This window comes from Rattus norvegicus, chromosome 18 (genome assembly GCF_021556685.1).
Source record: "Rattus norvegicus strain SHRSP/BbbUtx chromosome 18, alternate assembly SHRSP_T2T, whole genome shotgun sequence".
Lineage (NCBI taxonomy): Eukaryota > Metazoa > Chordata > Mammalia > Rodentia > Muridae > Rattus > Rattus norvegicus.
In genome coordinates this window covers 75,570,157-75,586,780 of record NC_141551.1, presented here as the reverse complement: position 1 = coordinate 75,586,780, position 16,624 = coordinate 75,570,157, and the positions used below count along the sequence as shown (strand labels likewise).

The 16,624-nt window shown below is 50.1% G+C and overlaps 1 protein-coding gene across 1 annotated transcript in view; it reads right to left on the bottom strand.

The window, feature by feature from the left end:
- Positions 1–1,129: 1,129 nt before the first annotated feature.
- Pard6g (par-6 family cell polarity regulator gamma) overlaps positions 1,130–16,624 on the bottom strand; it is a 66,791-nt gene continuing 51,296 nt past the window's right edge. Inside the window, 1 exon segment of the mRNA NM_001100973.2 lies at positions 1,130–3,885. Within this exon segment, the coding sequence (NP_001094443.2) occupies positions 3,032–3,885 (854 nt within the window). The 3' untranslated portion in view covers positions 1,130–3,031.

Below are 16,624 nucleotides of genomic sequence, written 5' to 3'. Positions count from 1 at the left end.
GCCTCAACTGTACCTGACTGCGCCATTGCTAGGCCTCAACTGTACCTGACGGCGCCATTGCTAGGCCTCAACTGTACCTGACAGCGCCATTGCTAGGCCTCAACTGTACCTGACAGCGCCATTGCTAGGCCTCAACTGTACCTGACGGCGCCATTGCTAGGCCTCAACTGTGCCTGACTGCGCCATTGCTAGGCCTCAACTGTGCCTGACGGCGCCATTGCTAGGCCTCAACTGTACCTGACGGCGCCATTGCTAGGCCTCATCTGTGCAGGGTTTGAGTTTTCCCCGCCCTGAGTTGGGAATGTTGTAGTTCATAGTCGCCATTTGGAAAGATAAAAACGGGTGCTATCCCTTCTCTGGCATACGTGTGCTTCCTCTTGGAGGCCAGCAGAATGCTTGAGACTTGAGCGAGCCCTGAGGACAGCATTATAGTTTTGGTAATGTCAGAATGATAGTGTTAGGGAAAACTGCAAACAAGGGTAAATGTAGGGGAAGTTGTGTAAAGACCCAGAAAAACTTCCCCCGAAGACTTGAAAGGAATATTCTGATTATCTATCAATGTGAGTATAGGTCTGTTTCCTTATCTGTAAAGTAGTAATAACAACACATAGGGGATGTGCCAGGGTTAAGTGGAACAGTTATGGCACGTTAGGCTTCGAAACACGCCAGTCAGTCCTTCTGTGTGCCCATGTCATCTTGCCAGTGGCATGTAAACTTAAATTCTTCCCTCACTCTAAACACAGCTAAAGTGTATGTGGAGGTTTGAATGAGAATGGTCCGCGTAGGATCACATATTTGAACGCTTGGTCTTGGTTGGTGGAAAGGTTTGGGAAGGACTGGGATGTGTGGCCTTGCTGGTCGTGTGTCCCTGGAGACTGGAGATTTCCAAAGCCCACGCCATTCCCGGTTAGCTCTCTTCACCAGCACAGAGGCCTCGCATGTGTGAATCAACTGCTTTAAGTTCTCAGCGACTGCTCCAGCACCATGCCTGCCTGCTGCCTCAGCGGCCACGGACTCACCCTCTGAAGCTGAAGTCAGGCCCCGGTTAAACGCGTCCTTTTATACGTTACCTATCTCTTCCCAGCAATAGAACAGCAGCCGAGAGGAAGAGGAATATCAGTAACACACGTTAACTCAAAAGAAAAGCTTTTTATTCTGATATGTACAACAAAAAAATTTAATATATAATGACAGATTATTTGAAAGAAGAAATAAAATGGTAAGAGTAGAGTTCTGTTTAGAAAAATACTCTCAGGCATCTGCTAAACACATGTAATTCCTCACAGACAACAGCTTACAAAGCTTAGACCTCTTTGCTTTAAAAAATGTTTTGAATTAATTGATTCACATCTACCAAACAACTTGGGCATGGCGAGAAACATCACTTCCTTTCTTGGTAGCAAAAACAGCGTTGTTTAACACGGAATACCAAGCGACAGTGTAGCCGAGAACAAGTCTTGTAGGAACTGAGTAGCAGTTTTTTTTGGTTCTGTAATATCTGTCTTAGTAAAACCCATTCCAGATCGCTGCAGCAGCACAGAAACAAAACAACTGCTCTTAGCGATTTGGAAGCCATGGATCTGGGTGTCTGGATTCTCACCGAGACCCACGGAGGGAGCATCTTGCTCTCCTTGTGTGGATGACGCTCAGCACATAACTGAGAAACAGACACAGGCCGAGAGAATGATCCTTAGCCAGAGCAGCTTCTGCCTGGTAAACAGTTCCCCGAAGGAAAGGAAACTATCTGACTGGATTCATTCTGGACAAAGGACAATGCAGTGAGATGCATTCACGAAGAGGGCAGTTCCGCGTCTTACCAGCAGGTGACACTAGACCATAGGGCAGCAGCTGGGGCACTCGACCTGGCTACTTTAAACCTTTATTTCCATGAAGGATTCACTTGGGTCAGTTTGTTCTCAGTTAATTAATGTGATATTCTCCCCCAACACTGTATCCAAACAGAAGACACAATTCATATAAGATTTAATTGGGTCAGACATTAACAAACCTCCAAGAAGGTTAAAGAGAAGTGACCTTCTGTCAAAACCATTAAGTTCCCTGCGACTTGTTAGGATAATTCCCGACACTGCTCTCTGTTCCAGGAGCAGACATCGACGTGCTCTAATCTTCTCTTATAAAAGTAACCAGCCGTTTCAGAAGCAAGGCTAACACGCGCATCCACTAAACGGCTGAGGGCCTTTGGGGCGATACTCGTTTCTACTGAAGACATCTTAAAACTGCCCCAGTCACCCAACCCAACGAAAACACTGGCGGAACAGTTGATTTTGAATCCCACGTGGACTCGCTGGCCTCACCTTCTAGCCAGCAGAGTTGCTGGACTCCTAAATCCACTTTAAGCTGACAGCAGTGACTGCCTGGCTGTCGTGGCTGGGACAGCTCTGCAAATCCCTGTAACCGCAGTGGTTCTTGAGTATAGGCCAGAGGGCTTTTTGAGCTGGTTGTAAACAATGTGAAAACAGACTTTCTGTGATGGAACCCAGTCTTAGTTTCCATTCTCCTGTCACAGCCACCCTGGGTCAGTAGAGCACTCAGGCATCACAAGATAGTTTTACACGAACTGGTTAAAAACATGAATTTTACTATTTTTATTTTAAAAAAGTCATCTATAAAGCTTCATTTTAAAAACAAGTATTTAAGCAGTGTTAAAAATACTCTGCGCACTTTGTATTTTGTTTCACTCTGCAAAGGTTCTGGACATGCAGTCAGGCTGGCCCAGATAATTTGCAGTCGTGCATATTTTAAGTTCTGTGGAAAAAAAAATCCTATAAAAATAGTATTCTTGTTCAAAAGTTTAAATAAAGAATAAGGTTGTAGGAATGATGATGAAAAAAAAGAAAAGATGAAGTACACAATTATTTTCCTTATTTTAAAATTGACAAAAAATTTAAAGCATTTCCCTTTGGAGTCGCTATACATCTAATAGTACTACCCGCTAGTTAATACTTGCCAGCCGTGCGTCTTGGTAACACACAGTCTGTCTGGGACTTCAGCCTGCCAAGTGGCTCCAGCCCTAGAGGGTAATGGCCGGTCCGTGTTCCTCCACCCCTCCCTGGGGGAGGACCAGGCTGTGTCGGGGGTCTGGTTTCAGAGAGCTGAGAAATCTGTGGATGCTGCCATTGCTCTCCCTCCCAGAGCTATGCAGGCCCCCGTCCCCTCTGTGCAGCCTGTGAGCCAGGCTGGCGCCATTGGCCCTCGAGAGGCTGCCTGGAGGCACAGCCTGCATCTTGGGAATGTGGTGAGGCTCTAGAGCCCCCTCGATGACGATGTCGGCCTCCTCATCACTCTCCATTTCCTCAGAATTCTGCAGGGCGTGGGTGCCTGGCAGGCTGTGGTGACTGGTGGTGCTGTCTGTGGACTGGACAGAGCTGCCGGAGGCGCGGCTGCTGCGGACCACATTGTTCCTTTGGTTGGCGGGCTTGACAGTGACAATGAGGTTGTGGCTGTTGGCTATCATCATGTCTGTGACTTGATCCAATGTCTTTCCAGCGACCTCAATCCCATTCACCTCCAGGACTTCGTCATTCACAGCCAGCAGCCCAGTGCTCTCCGCAAGGCCGCCGGGCACCATTCGGGAAATGAAGATCCCTGGTACCTTTTCCAGCCCGTGGGGTGTCACTCGCACGCTGGTGCCATCTCGGATGTAGAAGCCCAGCGGCTTCTCACAGCCGTGCCGGTAAAGCCTCACGCGGCGGTGCGTCTCAGGGAGGATGTCCACGTCAATGATGGAGGACACCGGGCGGAAGTCGTGCGGCATGCTGATGTTGAGCTGGGCACGCCGACGCAGACCCTCATCCCTCAGGGTCACCAGCACCTTCTTCTTCCTCGACAGAGTGCCTGCTCCGAAGCTGTAATGGTCTGCCTCCTCTGAAACAGTCCAGAGAGCGTAAAGTGAGAGGTGCGTCACTCAGAGGCAGAAGAGCACCAGCGTCCCGCGGTACCCGGACGCCCGTGTCTGCTGTCCTCACAAACGCCAGCTTTCTGTTTCCTGCCCCACATCTACTGCCCTAAGTCTGAATCCCAGAAGAACTACTCTCTCTGGGACTTGACATACAGAAAACACCTCCCAGAGCTATGGCCAAACTGGCCCACAGGTAACGAAACACAAAGACTTAGGGTGGGGGGCAGAATGAAGAGCTTGCAGTAAAGAGAAGCGGCAAAAGACAAAAGGGCTGAACATCTGGAAGGCTGGCAAATAGAAAACGGATTAAGGCACAGCTGGGCCTGGCTGTGGGACACTTCCACAAGACAGACGGCTGGACTAGGGGCTTCCTTCTTAAGCATATCCAGCCAAGTCCCTAGAGGACCCCTGTTATCCCGTCTCATCTTGCAGCTCTTAGGTCAGAGGACTGGCTCTGTGTCAGGCGAGTTCTTTTCTGTGTAGCACTCAGGGCCAATGAGGAGTTTCTTAGGGAATTAGGTTTTTGTTTTGTTTTGTTTTGTTTTTGCTAGTTTCTGGTCAGTGGCTGATGAGGTGTAGCACAGCACCTTGAGCCAACAGGGTGACAGGCCATTGCAAGGTAAGACAGGATGAATTAACTGGACAAGGATATGCTGACTAGCCTGGTCAAAAGTGCAGTTTTAAGAAAGCGAAAGGGAGTAGACTGGTGTCTGGAAATGCTGAAGAGAACATTTTCTCAGGTTAGAAAAACACGGCATTTGTTTTTATACTAAGCCTTTAATTTTTGACATGTGAGGCTATATAAGAAAGCACATCTGGACTCTGATCAAAGGCCTCAGTCCCTGTGGCTCGCCTCGAGGGATACAGAAGTGTCTGTTCTGCATACTGGTCCTGTAGCATTTGCACCTCATGGCGGCCTCCTCTGCATGGACTTGGGTGCTGTGATGCCTTTCTTTGCCAACAAAAACCCAACTAGAAAAGTCCTTGCAACACCCCTGTGTTCAGAGGCTGACCATTTCTTCGACCCTTGCCATTACAAGCAGGACGCTGAGCGGGGCCGCAGTGGTCTTTCAACAGCACTCTGCTGTTATTGGCTTCCTTCACGTGCCCGACTGGAAGAGACAAAAGACTGATGGAATAAACAGAATTAGGCCAGGCAGGGATGGCTGGATGAGAGAAAAGACTAAGAGACCAAACTGGAGGCAGCCCAGAGCCCAGAGCTCTCCACGCAGGCTAGTGGGAGAGCCCAGAAGTCTGACCTGGGAAGAAACTCAAAGCCAAGAGGGCCAGTGCTAGGGGCAGGGCCAAAGAGGACATCTCTAGGTTGCAAAGCCCAGCAAAGAGAAGTCCCACTGTTGCTCAGGCTTGCATTAGGCAGGTCCCCCATCAGGTGGTGTTCTCATGAGCACGTGTGAGAAGGACGCCTGCCTGCTCAGTTCAGGGAAGGCTCCTGCTAAGACCACACACAGGCTGATAACCAGGACGGCTTCAAAAGAACTTCCATCACCTGTAGATCAATGCCTGAAGCTACACCCATGATGGGCCCTGCGCTAAGCACACGGGACCACTGTGTTCAGGCTCCTCCCGGGAGACCCTACCTAATACGTTCACTGAGCCAGAACCCGGGGTGGCTTTCTGGAAGCAGCCAAGCTATAGTTTGCAGTGTGTGACTCAACTCCATGCCTCGGCTGAGCTCCTCTGCATAGAACACACCAGAAGCCCATCACGAGCCCCACAAACAGCAGATCACCCGACACCACCCTGGGGCAGTATCTGTCAGGCACAGCAGCTATGGAAACCAGGGGGATGAGACCCCAGAAAGAGGTAGGGGCATGCAGTGCACGGTGCAGTGCCAGGTGAGTGGCGGCCCCACAGCTCTCCATGGCCAGGTTTTGCTGTAACCCATGGAAAGTGAGCATGAACTTGAGTTCTAAATTTCTCTCCACGACATTAAATGGATATGTTTTATCTGTTAAAGGTGGGATTTTTGGCTCTCCTGTCAAGTGGGGCCCAGGGCACAATGCAGCCATTCTTGCGTTAGAGACCCTGTAGTTGTGAGCAGTGAGATTTAACAAGCCAGGTTGCCTAAATTTTGGCTTTCATGGTATGGCTAGCCCCTAGTGCCTAGCCCTGTTTTCTGGCCCTGACCCTGCCTCTCCAGCTCCCGTGTTTATTTAACTATGCGTCAGGAGGTGTTTCAGCAGAGCTGCAGGCTCAGGCAAGACAGCTTTTCCCGTCACTGTTTCCCGTCACGTTGACCAACAGAACCTCTCACTTTTCAACATAAGACAGTGCTCCACAGAAACAGCAAGGGAACGGGTGGGACCTTGGTAACTTACAGAGGCCATGCTTCGCTGCAGGTCCTCTGCTGTAGCTCCCAAGACAGTGATACCATGTGTGAGACATGTGTGCCAAGTACATATGGAGGGCAGAGGCCAGGGCACAGCTCTGAACATAGCGTCTGACGGGGACGGGCACATCAGAGTGGTGTGGTTACAGATCACACATCTCAGGGCAGAACGCTTGGAGCTGGTGCTAATCCAGGAGCCCTGGGACGAGCTTCCAAGGCTGGAGCAGGTGCCCCTGTGGCTCCCTGGTTCATCCACACTGACCTCCCTGGGGTCAGCCTGTGGATGCTGGCTTGTCTAGATGCTCTTGTGATGCTGTTTGTGGGGAATGTGACTACGGAGGACGCATGCCCCAGCAGAATGACCAGGGGCTCACAGAGCAGGACTTGGGCTCACAGAGCAGGACTTGGGCTCTCCCTGTGCAGTAATTTTTCCTGGTTGACCAGGTTTGTAGACCAGCTAAGGCGGTCCAGAGCTCTCATTCGGGTCTAGTGAGGAAGGGCTATGCTCCAGATCATAGCTTCATCCTGAGAACCACAGAGTTGGAAGTCGGAGACTATGTCTGTCTCTGACAAATGGCTGTGTTAGGAAAGGGTATGCTGGCTTCTAGGCAGGAAATAAGAGTGAAGTGTTCTGGGGGACAGGCAGATGCCACATGAGTTGAAACAGTATTTTCTGAACTCTCGGGGAAATGGGGCCACCGTAGACGAACCTGGGCTGTCTCTCCCCAAAGCAAGGTGAGCTGCAGCCCATAGACTTGCATGCAGGATTTTCAGACAGTAACGTGTTTCTATCTCTTGCTAAACAGAAACCATCACACGTGGATTTTGTTTATAAAAAAAATCCTAAATTATTCTAAAGAATGCCTCATTCCTAAAATTCCAGCCTTGGTTTCTAAAATAAATACCCTTTAAAAGAGGAAAATTGTCACAGCTTCTTCACCACGCAATATGCTAAACTCTTTTCTACAAGTGAACAATGAAAAGAATTTCACTTTTTGAGCTGAATATATCTTGTCTTGTTTTCCCTCATATTTCCTTTCCTTTCCTTTCCCTCCCTCCCTCCCTCCCTCCCTCCCTTTCTAACTTCTGTTTCAAGATATCCTCAATAAGGGGACAGGGAAGAAAATGGAAGTTTAACTCTGTAACACTCTGGAGACTACAGGTCTTTAGAAAGACTTTAAAGGAGATATTTTGTCACATTCAATCTCTTATAGCATATATGTACTTGGCATGGTTAAACTGTCCCTAACCCTGAGCCAAGCCTTTTCTTGGTGAGGAGGATTCTGCCTCCTTCTGCAGGGCTGTGCTCCCAGGAGGAAGCCTGTTTACTGGACTTTGGCACAGGACAAGAACAGGAAGGAGCCCCATCTTTGTGTGCTGGCTTCTTCTAGGAATGCAGGTGTTTGCTTCTGGGACTGGGCAAACCCAGGGCTTGGTATCAGCTGGGTCTGCTGTGCTCTCAGCGGAGAGACCCCTTTTAATTTTCCATTAGGTATTTTGGATGGAGATTGGAACAGGCATCAAAGTCTACTTCAAATCACTGCTGTGTATTATGACTACAGACAGAAACCTCAAGAGAGGTGACTCACCAATGCCATGTCTAACATCAGATGGTAGTGAGGTCCCAGCTCTGGCAACGGGCCACCCACAGCCTGCTCTCTGAAACCCAGTTAGCCAGCCTGCGGCAGCCCGGCAGCCCCAGGCAGCATTCTTCTAGGTGAGCAGCTGCTGAGGATTACACTGCCTTTGGCTCACGGGGAGACTCACCCGACCACTTCAGCCTCCACTGCCCTGGGACTCTTGGCTTCATCAGCCAGAAAAATGTCTGGAATCAGCAATCATCCTGTTCTAGGCCCTGGAGCACCTGCATGTTGGAACAAGCTGTTTCTAAGCAGTGGGGAGCTGCAGGCCAGGACCCAGGCTCTGGAGCTGCTGTCATGGCCTCACCATGGTGAGCAGGACCATCTGCTCCATGACCTCTGCTCTCAGCAGAGGTCCATGCTCACAGGGTCACGTATGTCTGGGATGCTTCTCTGCTGTGGACAGTCGCATCGCTGGTATTCCCATTCTCAGAGAAAACAGAAATAGAAGAACCGTCTCCCATCAGCCATTGGAAGCAACAGCAGTCCAGGCAGGTACGCGGTGATCTCCACACATCCCGGGGACCTTCCCTCTGAGCAGTGCATGACATCAGTTCTGCCTTTGCTTATTCTAAGTCTCCCAGAGAGCAGCAGCCTGAACATGTGTCTGCGTGTCCCCTGGACGGGGAATACCGACAATCCACCCTGAAGAACAGGCAAGGATGTCCCTTTATATGAGCTCTGAGCACAGACGCTCATTCCAGATGACCTCGCAGGTGGGGCAGAGTGACAGGTCTGGCATGGCCTGCGCACGATGAGAATGTGTGAGCATGCTGGTGGGCACCAGGCACGAAACAGACTGATGGGGGCTTTCGCCATGTGACGGCGCTGTATTCAGAACTGCCTCCCTGTCTCTTTAACCAGGAGGCGCCAAAGAAGAAGGTGTGGGGACATCCTGGGGAAGAGGGTGAGGAAACCTGTCTCACCTGTCCTGCCCAGTGCTCTTGGCCATGTTCCTGGGTCTACAAGGCACTCAGGATAGTCCCTGCATCTCCCACAACCGCTTGTCCTAGTGGAAGTCGATTTAGATGGCATAATTAATTTAAATTTAAGTTAAAGACCTTTGAGGTAGGGCCTTACTATGTAGCTCTGGCTGGCCTTGAACTCACAGAGATTCCCGTATCTCTGCCTCTGAGTGCTAAGATTAAAGGTGTGTGCCACCACCGTGCTCACCAAGTGATGCACACACAGGGCCACATTGTAACACTTGCTTCGTCACAGTACAGGATAAGGGCACTGATCTGTGTTGGTTGTTTCTTTGTGTGTGGCTCGCACAGTAGGATGCTTTCTTTGTGTGTGGCTCCCACAGTAGGATGCTTTCTTTTAACTGCTTAGATTGGGAATATTTGTTCAATAAATATCCATTCTGAATGACTTTTAGTGGCCAGATAAGATTCCACTGTATGGGATTCCCTGAATTTCTTTAACCCACCCTGTTGTCAGACATTTAGTTAAATTTCAACTTGATCTACAGAGATGATAAGTGGGCAGCTTGGTCTGTGCATGTCACTGAGTCCGTCCTGAAGGTGAGCCCCTGTCAAAGCCTCTCTGTGGACGATGTAAAATAACCCCCCTTAGCTATTTGAAGGTATGCTGGGCCCCGTGTGTCCTGATCCAACCACAGAAACAAGTTCAAGGAAACGCCACCAACTGCAGCATCCGTCTGAAATCACCATCGGTCTGGTGTGTGTGTGTGTGTGTGTGTGTGTGTGTGTGGCACAGCACGAGACCTCAACACAGCAGCGGCAGCCATGAGAAGAGGGCAGCTAGCTCAACAGGGAACGAGTTTGAAAACCATAAAGAAAGGGAAGCAGGAAGGCAGGACATGGCTTTCATTCTCTCAAGGACATCAGAATGACGGGCTACCTGCAAGACTTTGAGTGGCTCGGCTGGCATGCCCACACACGCACACCCCAGCCTCTACTCGTCTGTGGGCAGCCCGAGACCAGCCAGCTTCTCTACCCACATAACTCAGATGCAGACAGATGGGAAACACCTAGAGGAGCCACACCACTGCACACAGGACAAGCTGGCGCAAGACCTTGTTTCCAACAACAGAAAGAGACATCAGTATTTTAACGCCTGTCACAGAGGTTGACACGCCAAATGTGCTCCTGGATTCCCCGGCAGTTTTATTTCCCCACCACTTCATCTTGAAGCCTTAAGACTTATTTCTTTCCTCTAATTTCACTCCAACCTCTAACCCCTAGGGCACCCCAAATGATATGACTGCAGAAAAGCGCACTGGAATTCCCTTGTATGGGCAGCGTCAGACACCAGTCACGGGCAGGGCTCCTAAGCTCCAGCAAACAGACTTCAGAGCTGCGTGAAGTACCATCAAGGGCTGCTTCCGCCTGTGCTCTCCAGTATGCGGAAGAAACAACGGCACAGGCTGGGGGTGAGGGTGTCTTCTATCTTTAACGTGACAGACAGACATCCATCTATGGCTCTGCGGGCTCCACCATCGAGCTCAGGGCTTCCAAGTACATACGGGGGCTACATGTCGAACAGCGTATCTTAGGACCTATCACCGTGGTTCCTTTACCAGGAAAAAAAAAAGCAAGGATTTCAAGGAGCAGCCTGCTGTGCACTGTGGTTCACTCCTGTAGTCTTAGCCATCGAGAGGCTGAGACAGAAGATTTAAAATCTGAGGCTAGCCTGAGCTACGCAGAGGAAACCGTCTTAAAAACAAAACAAAGCACCACAGACACGAAAGTGAGTCACCGCCAGGGCAGACGAGGAGGGAATGGCGGCTGCGTGAGCGCCTTCTAGTTGAGTGCTGGGGTCACAGAGCTAGCTGCAAACACCGGGCCGGCTCGCACGGCATCTTGGGTACCCACTCATCCTCACTACCACTCATTCAAGGAGCCTCTGGAGTAGGCTCCTCTCTACAGGAGTCTGTCTGTCCTGCTCTGATCAGGTCCTTGGGCTTCTCCTGAAGCTGGGTGGTTTTGCCCAGCACTCCTCCACAGGACCGTGAGGCCAGGAGGTCATACTCAGGGCATGTGTTTCTATCCTCCTGTCTCCATGGAGAGGAGGCTCATGCTGTGCTCGGTGGGATGCACAGTAGGAGAAAGCAGGCTATGGCAAGGAAGGTCTCCCCTGCCTCAGTGTCATAGCAGTATGTGCTGACACTTAGGATCCCTGATGACACCACAGCAGGGGACACTAACCCATCAGAGTCAGGATTGGAACCTCCTAGCTAACCAGGAAGTAACTGGTGCATTCTGACAAGACACGCAGGATCTCACCCGCCTGGAGGCCATGTGCACCGGTGTGTGAGGATCAGATGCCCTGTGGTGTGGGTCTCTTGTAGTGGCTCTTTGAGCTATTGGGGCAGCCACCGTCTCACTATGCAGAAGGTGTGGCCCTCCTAGGCTGTGCTGTCCCAGGGTAGAAAGGCTTTCCCTCAGCATTCAGTCAGCCTCTGCTTCTCAGATGACAAAATCCATTATCATCACAGAGGTCTGTGGTCACCTCTTCCTTTTCTGTTCCCTATAAGCACATGGGCAACCCTCAGGTGAGCAGGGAACACAGGGGTCTAAGACACACCCCCCTGCTCCCTGCCAAGCAGCACAGGGAACACAGACATAATGTGTGTGCACTCAGAGGCAACCCTTAGTTAGAGGGGAGGCCCGCAGAGGGCGAAGGGGCAAGCACCTAGCAACAGGAAAGATCCACAAAGTCAGCAAGACTCCGCTTTGACACAGGTTACCCCAAAGTAAAAAGGCTTGAGATTTCAGGAGGCTGAGAGCAGAGTAAGTGTGTGAAAAGGCGCTTTCTTTCAACAACAGCCCCAAAGGACTTAGTTTCCACCTAAGTAGTCTTTTCTAGAGATGTAAGGGAGTTTCTTTCTTTAACATTTTGTTTCTATGGAGAGAAAGGAACTAAAGCTTTCACAGAGCAGAGCATCTGTACTCACTATTGGGAAAAAATGGGTGCAACAATAATGATCAAAACTCTCCAGTACCGTCTGTGCACTCCTAGGTCAGCCTGCTGGCACCGTGGTGCTCCCCTTCTGACAGGAGAATCCTCCATGAAGAATCATACCTTCTGTGTCCCACACACTTTGTCTCTAGAGAGGCCAGCATGGTAAACACCTCTATTCTTTATAGAAGATTTTTCATGATCAAAATTAAGAGGAGACAGAAGGGCATCCACAACACCGGCTGGCAAGGCAGTGAGATAGACCTTTTACCTACTGTCTGGTCATTAGCGCTCATTTGCTCTCCCTCTCTCCCTCCTTCCCTCCTCCCTCCCCTCCCCCCTTCTTCCCACTCCCTCCCTCCCCTCTTCTTCCCTCTCTTCCTCCCCCTTCCCCTTCCTCACTCTCTCCCCTGCCCCTCCCTCTCTTTTGAGTTGCTACCATTTTAGAATATAAAATTTAGTAATTTTTTAGTATGCTGTGGAACCATGACCACTACCTATGACAGGATTTTTTTTTATCACTCCACAAGAAGCCTGTACAACTAATGTCCCCATCTTCTTGCCCCTGAGAACTTCATTGGTTGTTTTAGGCATTTGCCTGTTCAGGATACTTCATTCGAATGTAATCAGGCAACAGTCTGCATCTGGCTTCTTTAGTGCCCGGGATGTTTTCACTTCCTAGTGTCTCCTCCTCATGGCTCATCCACACTGCACAGGCTAACTTCCTTACTTCCCTACATGGCTGAATTCCGTTCCCTCCTGCAGATTTCATGGCTTTACTCTATTCACTGAGCCATGGATATTCACTCGGTTATTTTTACTGTTGCCTGTTGTGAACAATGCTGTGGCAAGCATATCCTACAAGCTTAATGGTCAACGGCAATCCTGGTGTGTGTGGTGTGTGTGTGTGTGTGTGTGTGTGTGTGTGTGTGTGTGTGTGTGTGTGTGTGAGTGTGTGGTGTGGTGTGGAGGGGACCTAACCTACAAGCTTTATGGTCATTGGCAATCCTAGTGTGTGTGTGTGTGTGTGTGTGGTGTGGTGGGGACCTAACCTACAAGCTTTATGGTCATTGGCAATCCTGGTGTGTGTGTGTGTGTGTGTGTGTGTGTGTGTGTGGTGTGTGGTGTGGAGGGGACCTAACCTACAAGCTTTATGGTCATTGGCAATCCTGGTGTGTGGTGTGTGTGTGAGTGTGTGTATGTGTGAGTGTGAGTGTGTGTAGTGTGTGGTGTGTGAATGTGTGTATGTGGTGTGTGTGTGTGTATGTGGTGTGTATGTGTGAGTGTGTGGTGTGTGTATGTGTATGTGTGTGCGGTGTGTGTGTGTGTGAGTGTGTGTGTGTAATCATCTGCTGCAGTGACCTAGCATTCATCTTTCTGCTTCCTAGCTGTGGCTAAAGCATAACCGACAGCTCACACACCCCTGCTGCCACCGTTAAAGCAACTGCTACCCCCAAGCCTTTCCCAAAGTAATAAACTGTACTTGAATCAGGAGCCAAACCCAATCCTTCCTCCTTTAAAAATATAAGGGACTGTCCAGATCCAAAGCTATGTCCTCATACATCTCTGTGTACCAAACACAGTAATTGTTGCCCTGGGTTCTGACATCAGAAAAGCAAGCATCACTCTGCGCTTCTCCATCGGCCTTAGAGAACTGGATCCACTCCACCAAGTGCTAAGAGAAGGGACATGGTGAGAGAATCAGTGTTAGAGTGTAAGGCCCACCGTGTACAGCCACCAGTGTCTCCAACCTCACACAAACGGACTGCACATTAGGAACTGGTCTCCTCTGGGATGCTTAAAACCATCTACCAGACTGGTAGGAAGATGGAAAGACACAGAACTACTAGGGGAGGAAGCATGGTTATGTCTGGTGCTGAAACAACCTGTGGGAATAGGCCACAGCCACAGGGCAGGGCAGCTGGACCCCAGAGAGGAAAGCAGAAATCGGTGACCCGCCCCCCATTAAATAAGGTTCTTCAAACAACTTTTTCTTGAAAGTAAAAAGAATACCAAATGCTGACAGTGCTTTCTTTGCAGAAAGGAAGCAACCCCTGAGTTTTGGGGTGAGGGCTCTGGTGGGTTACTGAAGCTCATACCACATGCGCACAGAAGGCAGCGTGCTGTCTTGGGTCTATCACTCAGAGTTCTCTGTGGATTCAAGATTCCCAGCATGCACACTGCTGCCATGCTCCCAGCCTCTAAGAGCCACTTTCTAGTGCACTGGAGTCTGCTGGCCCGGGGAACTGTTTGCTATGTCTAAGCTGAGTTATGACAACCATGGCTTGAAACTATGTTATTTATGTGGCCTATGGGGCTTCTGCAAAACCCTAGGTCTGTACCTGGCACTTTGTACATTGTACTTAAGCAAGGTCATGGCCAAGCCCCTTTCCAGCAAAGCTCCTAGGGGCTTGTGAGAGTGACCCATCCAGTTCCTCATTGTTCTTGCAGAGTTTGTGGCTGGCATCTTCTGACAGAAGGGAGACTGAGGCCAGAGGCTGCAATGTGACCTCAGGACCCAGCCTCACAGTTTGACACAATGGCGAACAGGCTAGACAGAACAAAACAGGAAATGTCCAGTAATCCTACCCGTTATTGACAGCCTGGTGTTAACATTTTCCATTACAAACTTTGGATCGGGGCTCTACCCTTCAACTCCGTTTAGCCTTAGTTTTTTCTCCCCAGTGAGCCCACAGTTGGTTGGGGCTTTAGCATATGGATCTGAGGGATACAATTCAGTTGAGAGCACCATGGGTACTTGTCAGTGTTCTTGTGCATTTTGTGGTCATGGCTCTCTTTGTCAGACAGAGCCTACTCTGCTGTGCTACAGGGATGTAATACTGCCAACCTCTTCAGTCCCTCTGGGTGGGCACCTAACAAACACCTCTGTCATCCTGGCCATAGAGAACATGCATGATCACCCAGTCCATGCCTGTGGGTGACCTGCTCGCAGAAGCAGGATTGAGGCTGCTAACTAAGCTGGGCCGTAGGCCTACTACTCATAGTCGGTGGGAGATCCTCCAGGCAGCCTCTCTAGACCCAATATTCTCAAGTGTGCGTCAATCACAGCATCATGGGTATGAATGCCCTGCTGTCCTCTGCCCAGTGGTTAGTGGGTCTAAGAGGGAGCTGGGTGAGGGGGTGCTTCCAAAGGGGGAGAAGCTCTATGCTGAGGGTCTGTGATTAGGAATAATCCAAAGGGGGAGAAGCTCTATGCTGAGGGTCTGTGATTAGGAATAATCCAAAGGGGGAGAAGCTCTATGCTGAGGGTCTGTGATTAGGAATAATCCAAAGGGGGAGAAGCTCTATGCTGAGGGTCTGTGATTAGGAATAATCCAAAGGGGGAGAAGCTCTATACTGAGGGTCTGTGATTAGGAATAATCCAAAGGGGGAGAAGCTCTATGCTGAGGGTCTGTGATTAGGAATAATCCAAAGGGGGAGAAGCTCTATGCTGAGGGTCTGTGATTAGGAATAATCCAAAGGGGGAGAAGCTCTATGCTGAGGGTCTGTGATTAGGAATAATCCCCAGTGTGGAAGAGTAGAGAACCCCAGGCAGGGTGTGGGCAGGACAAAGCACAGAGATGGACAGGCAGGCTTCACAGACAGAGCATCCACAGAACAGAGGCGGGCCCAAGAGGATAGAGGCACCATTAAAGGACAGGGGCCAGGAACCAGAAGCCACCTTTTCAAAGCACATGAGTATGTGCCTGTCATTCAGGCTTTCTCTGTCTCCACTTGAAGATGGATGTCTAGAACACAGGCAGGCTTTTCCATCTCAACCCAACTTAATTCTCAAACAAGTATCAACCATACTGTACACTCCCCATTCTTTTTAAAACGAGAAACGAAAAGGCTCCAGACGCCATGACAAGCACCTGATCCTCTCCCGTCCCACCTGGTCCTGGCCTCCGTGGAGAGCACAGGGGCAGCTGACTTGACCCAAAGTGAGTGGGTGTGGACATCTGTGGGATTGGAAAGAAGAAAGCACAAGCAGTCCCAGAGGGGCCTCTCCCACTGCCTGCCCATGCTCACACGCTCGCACTGACACACAAAGAATGAGAGCTGAAGAGGGCGGAGTCTCACTGGCACCAGCAGCTGTGCTGCGTGGACACTGGGATGAACTGAACCCTGGGCCATGAGTGCAGACCCCGGGCCACAGGCAGAACATCAGTCACTTAGATCAGCCTCACAGGCCCTGGAGAATAGGGCACACCCATACAAACATGCATATGCACACACAGGTGACCAGCGGCCGGTAGGGGAAAGTGACTTCCTTTTTTTGTTTGTTCAGTTTGACCAGTTACGATTTGTCCCTTAAAAAACAAACAAACCCCAAACCAACAAAACCCCAAAAAACAAAACAACAACAAAAAACCAACCAACGGCAAGAGGGTGAGTCTGGTCATTCTTGGGACATGGACTATATCCATGGGAATCCTCGAGGTGATAGCCTTTGGGGGAAAGGGTGTTCCTTATAGCTGTATTGGTTTCAATACAATTTCCTCCAACCAGCAGAGTCAGTTCCGAGCCACTGGATAGACAGGGCCTACTTCGGTTTGGCTTTGCAAACTTGGTGCCTTTCCCCCAGATCTAAGGGGCCCGTGTTCACGGCCATCTGGCCTGATCACACGTCACTGCAACTGAGCTCCCACCTCCCAGCTGCTCTTCTCTGTGCCTGTCCCCTTCGCCATGGGGGAATGGTTGAAGGGCAATAACATGGCTTCCTCTACAAAAAGGAAAAGCTCTCCACAGTGTTCTGTCCTCTGGGGGGACTGAAATTCCACAAGG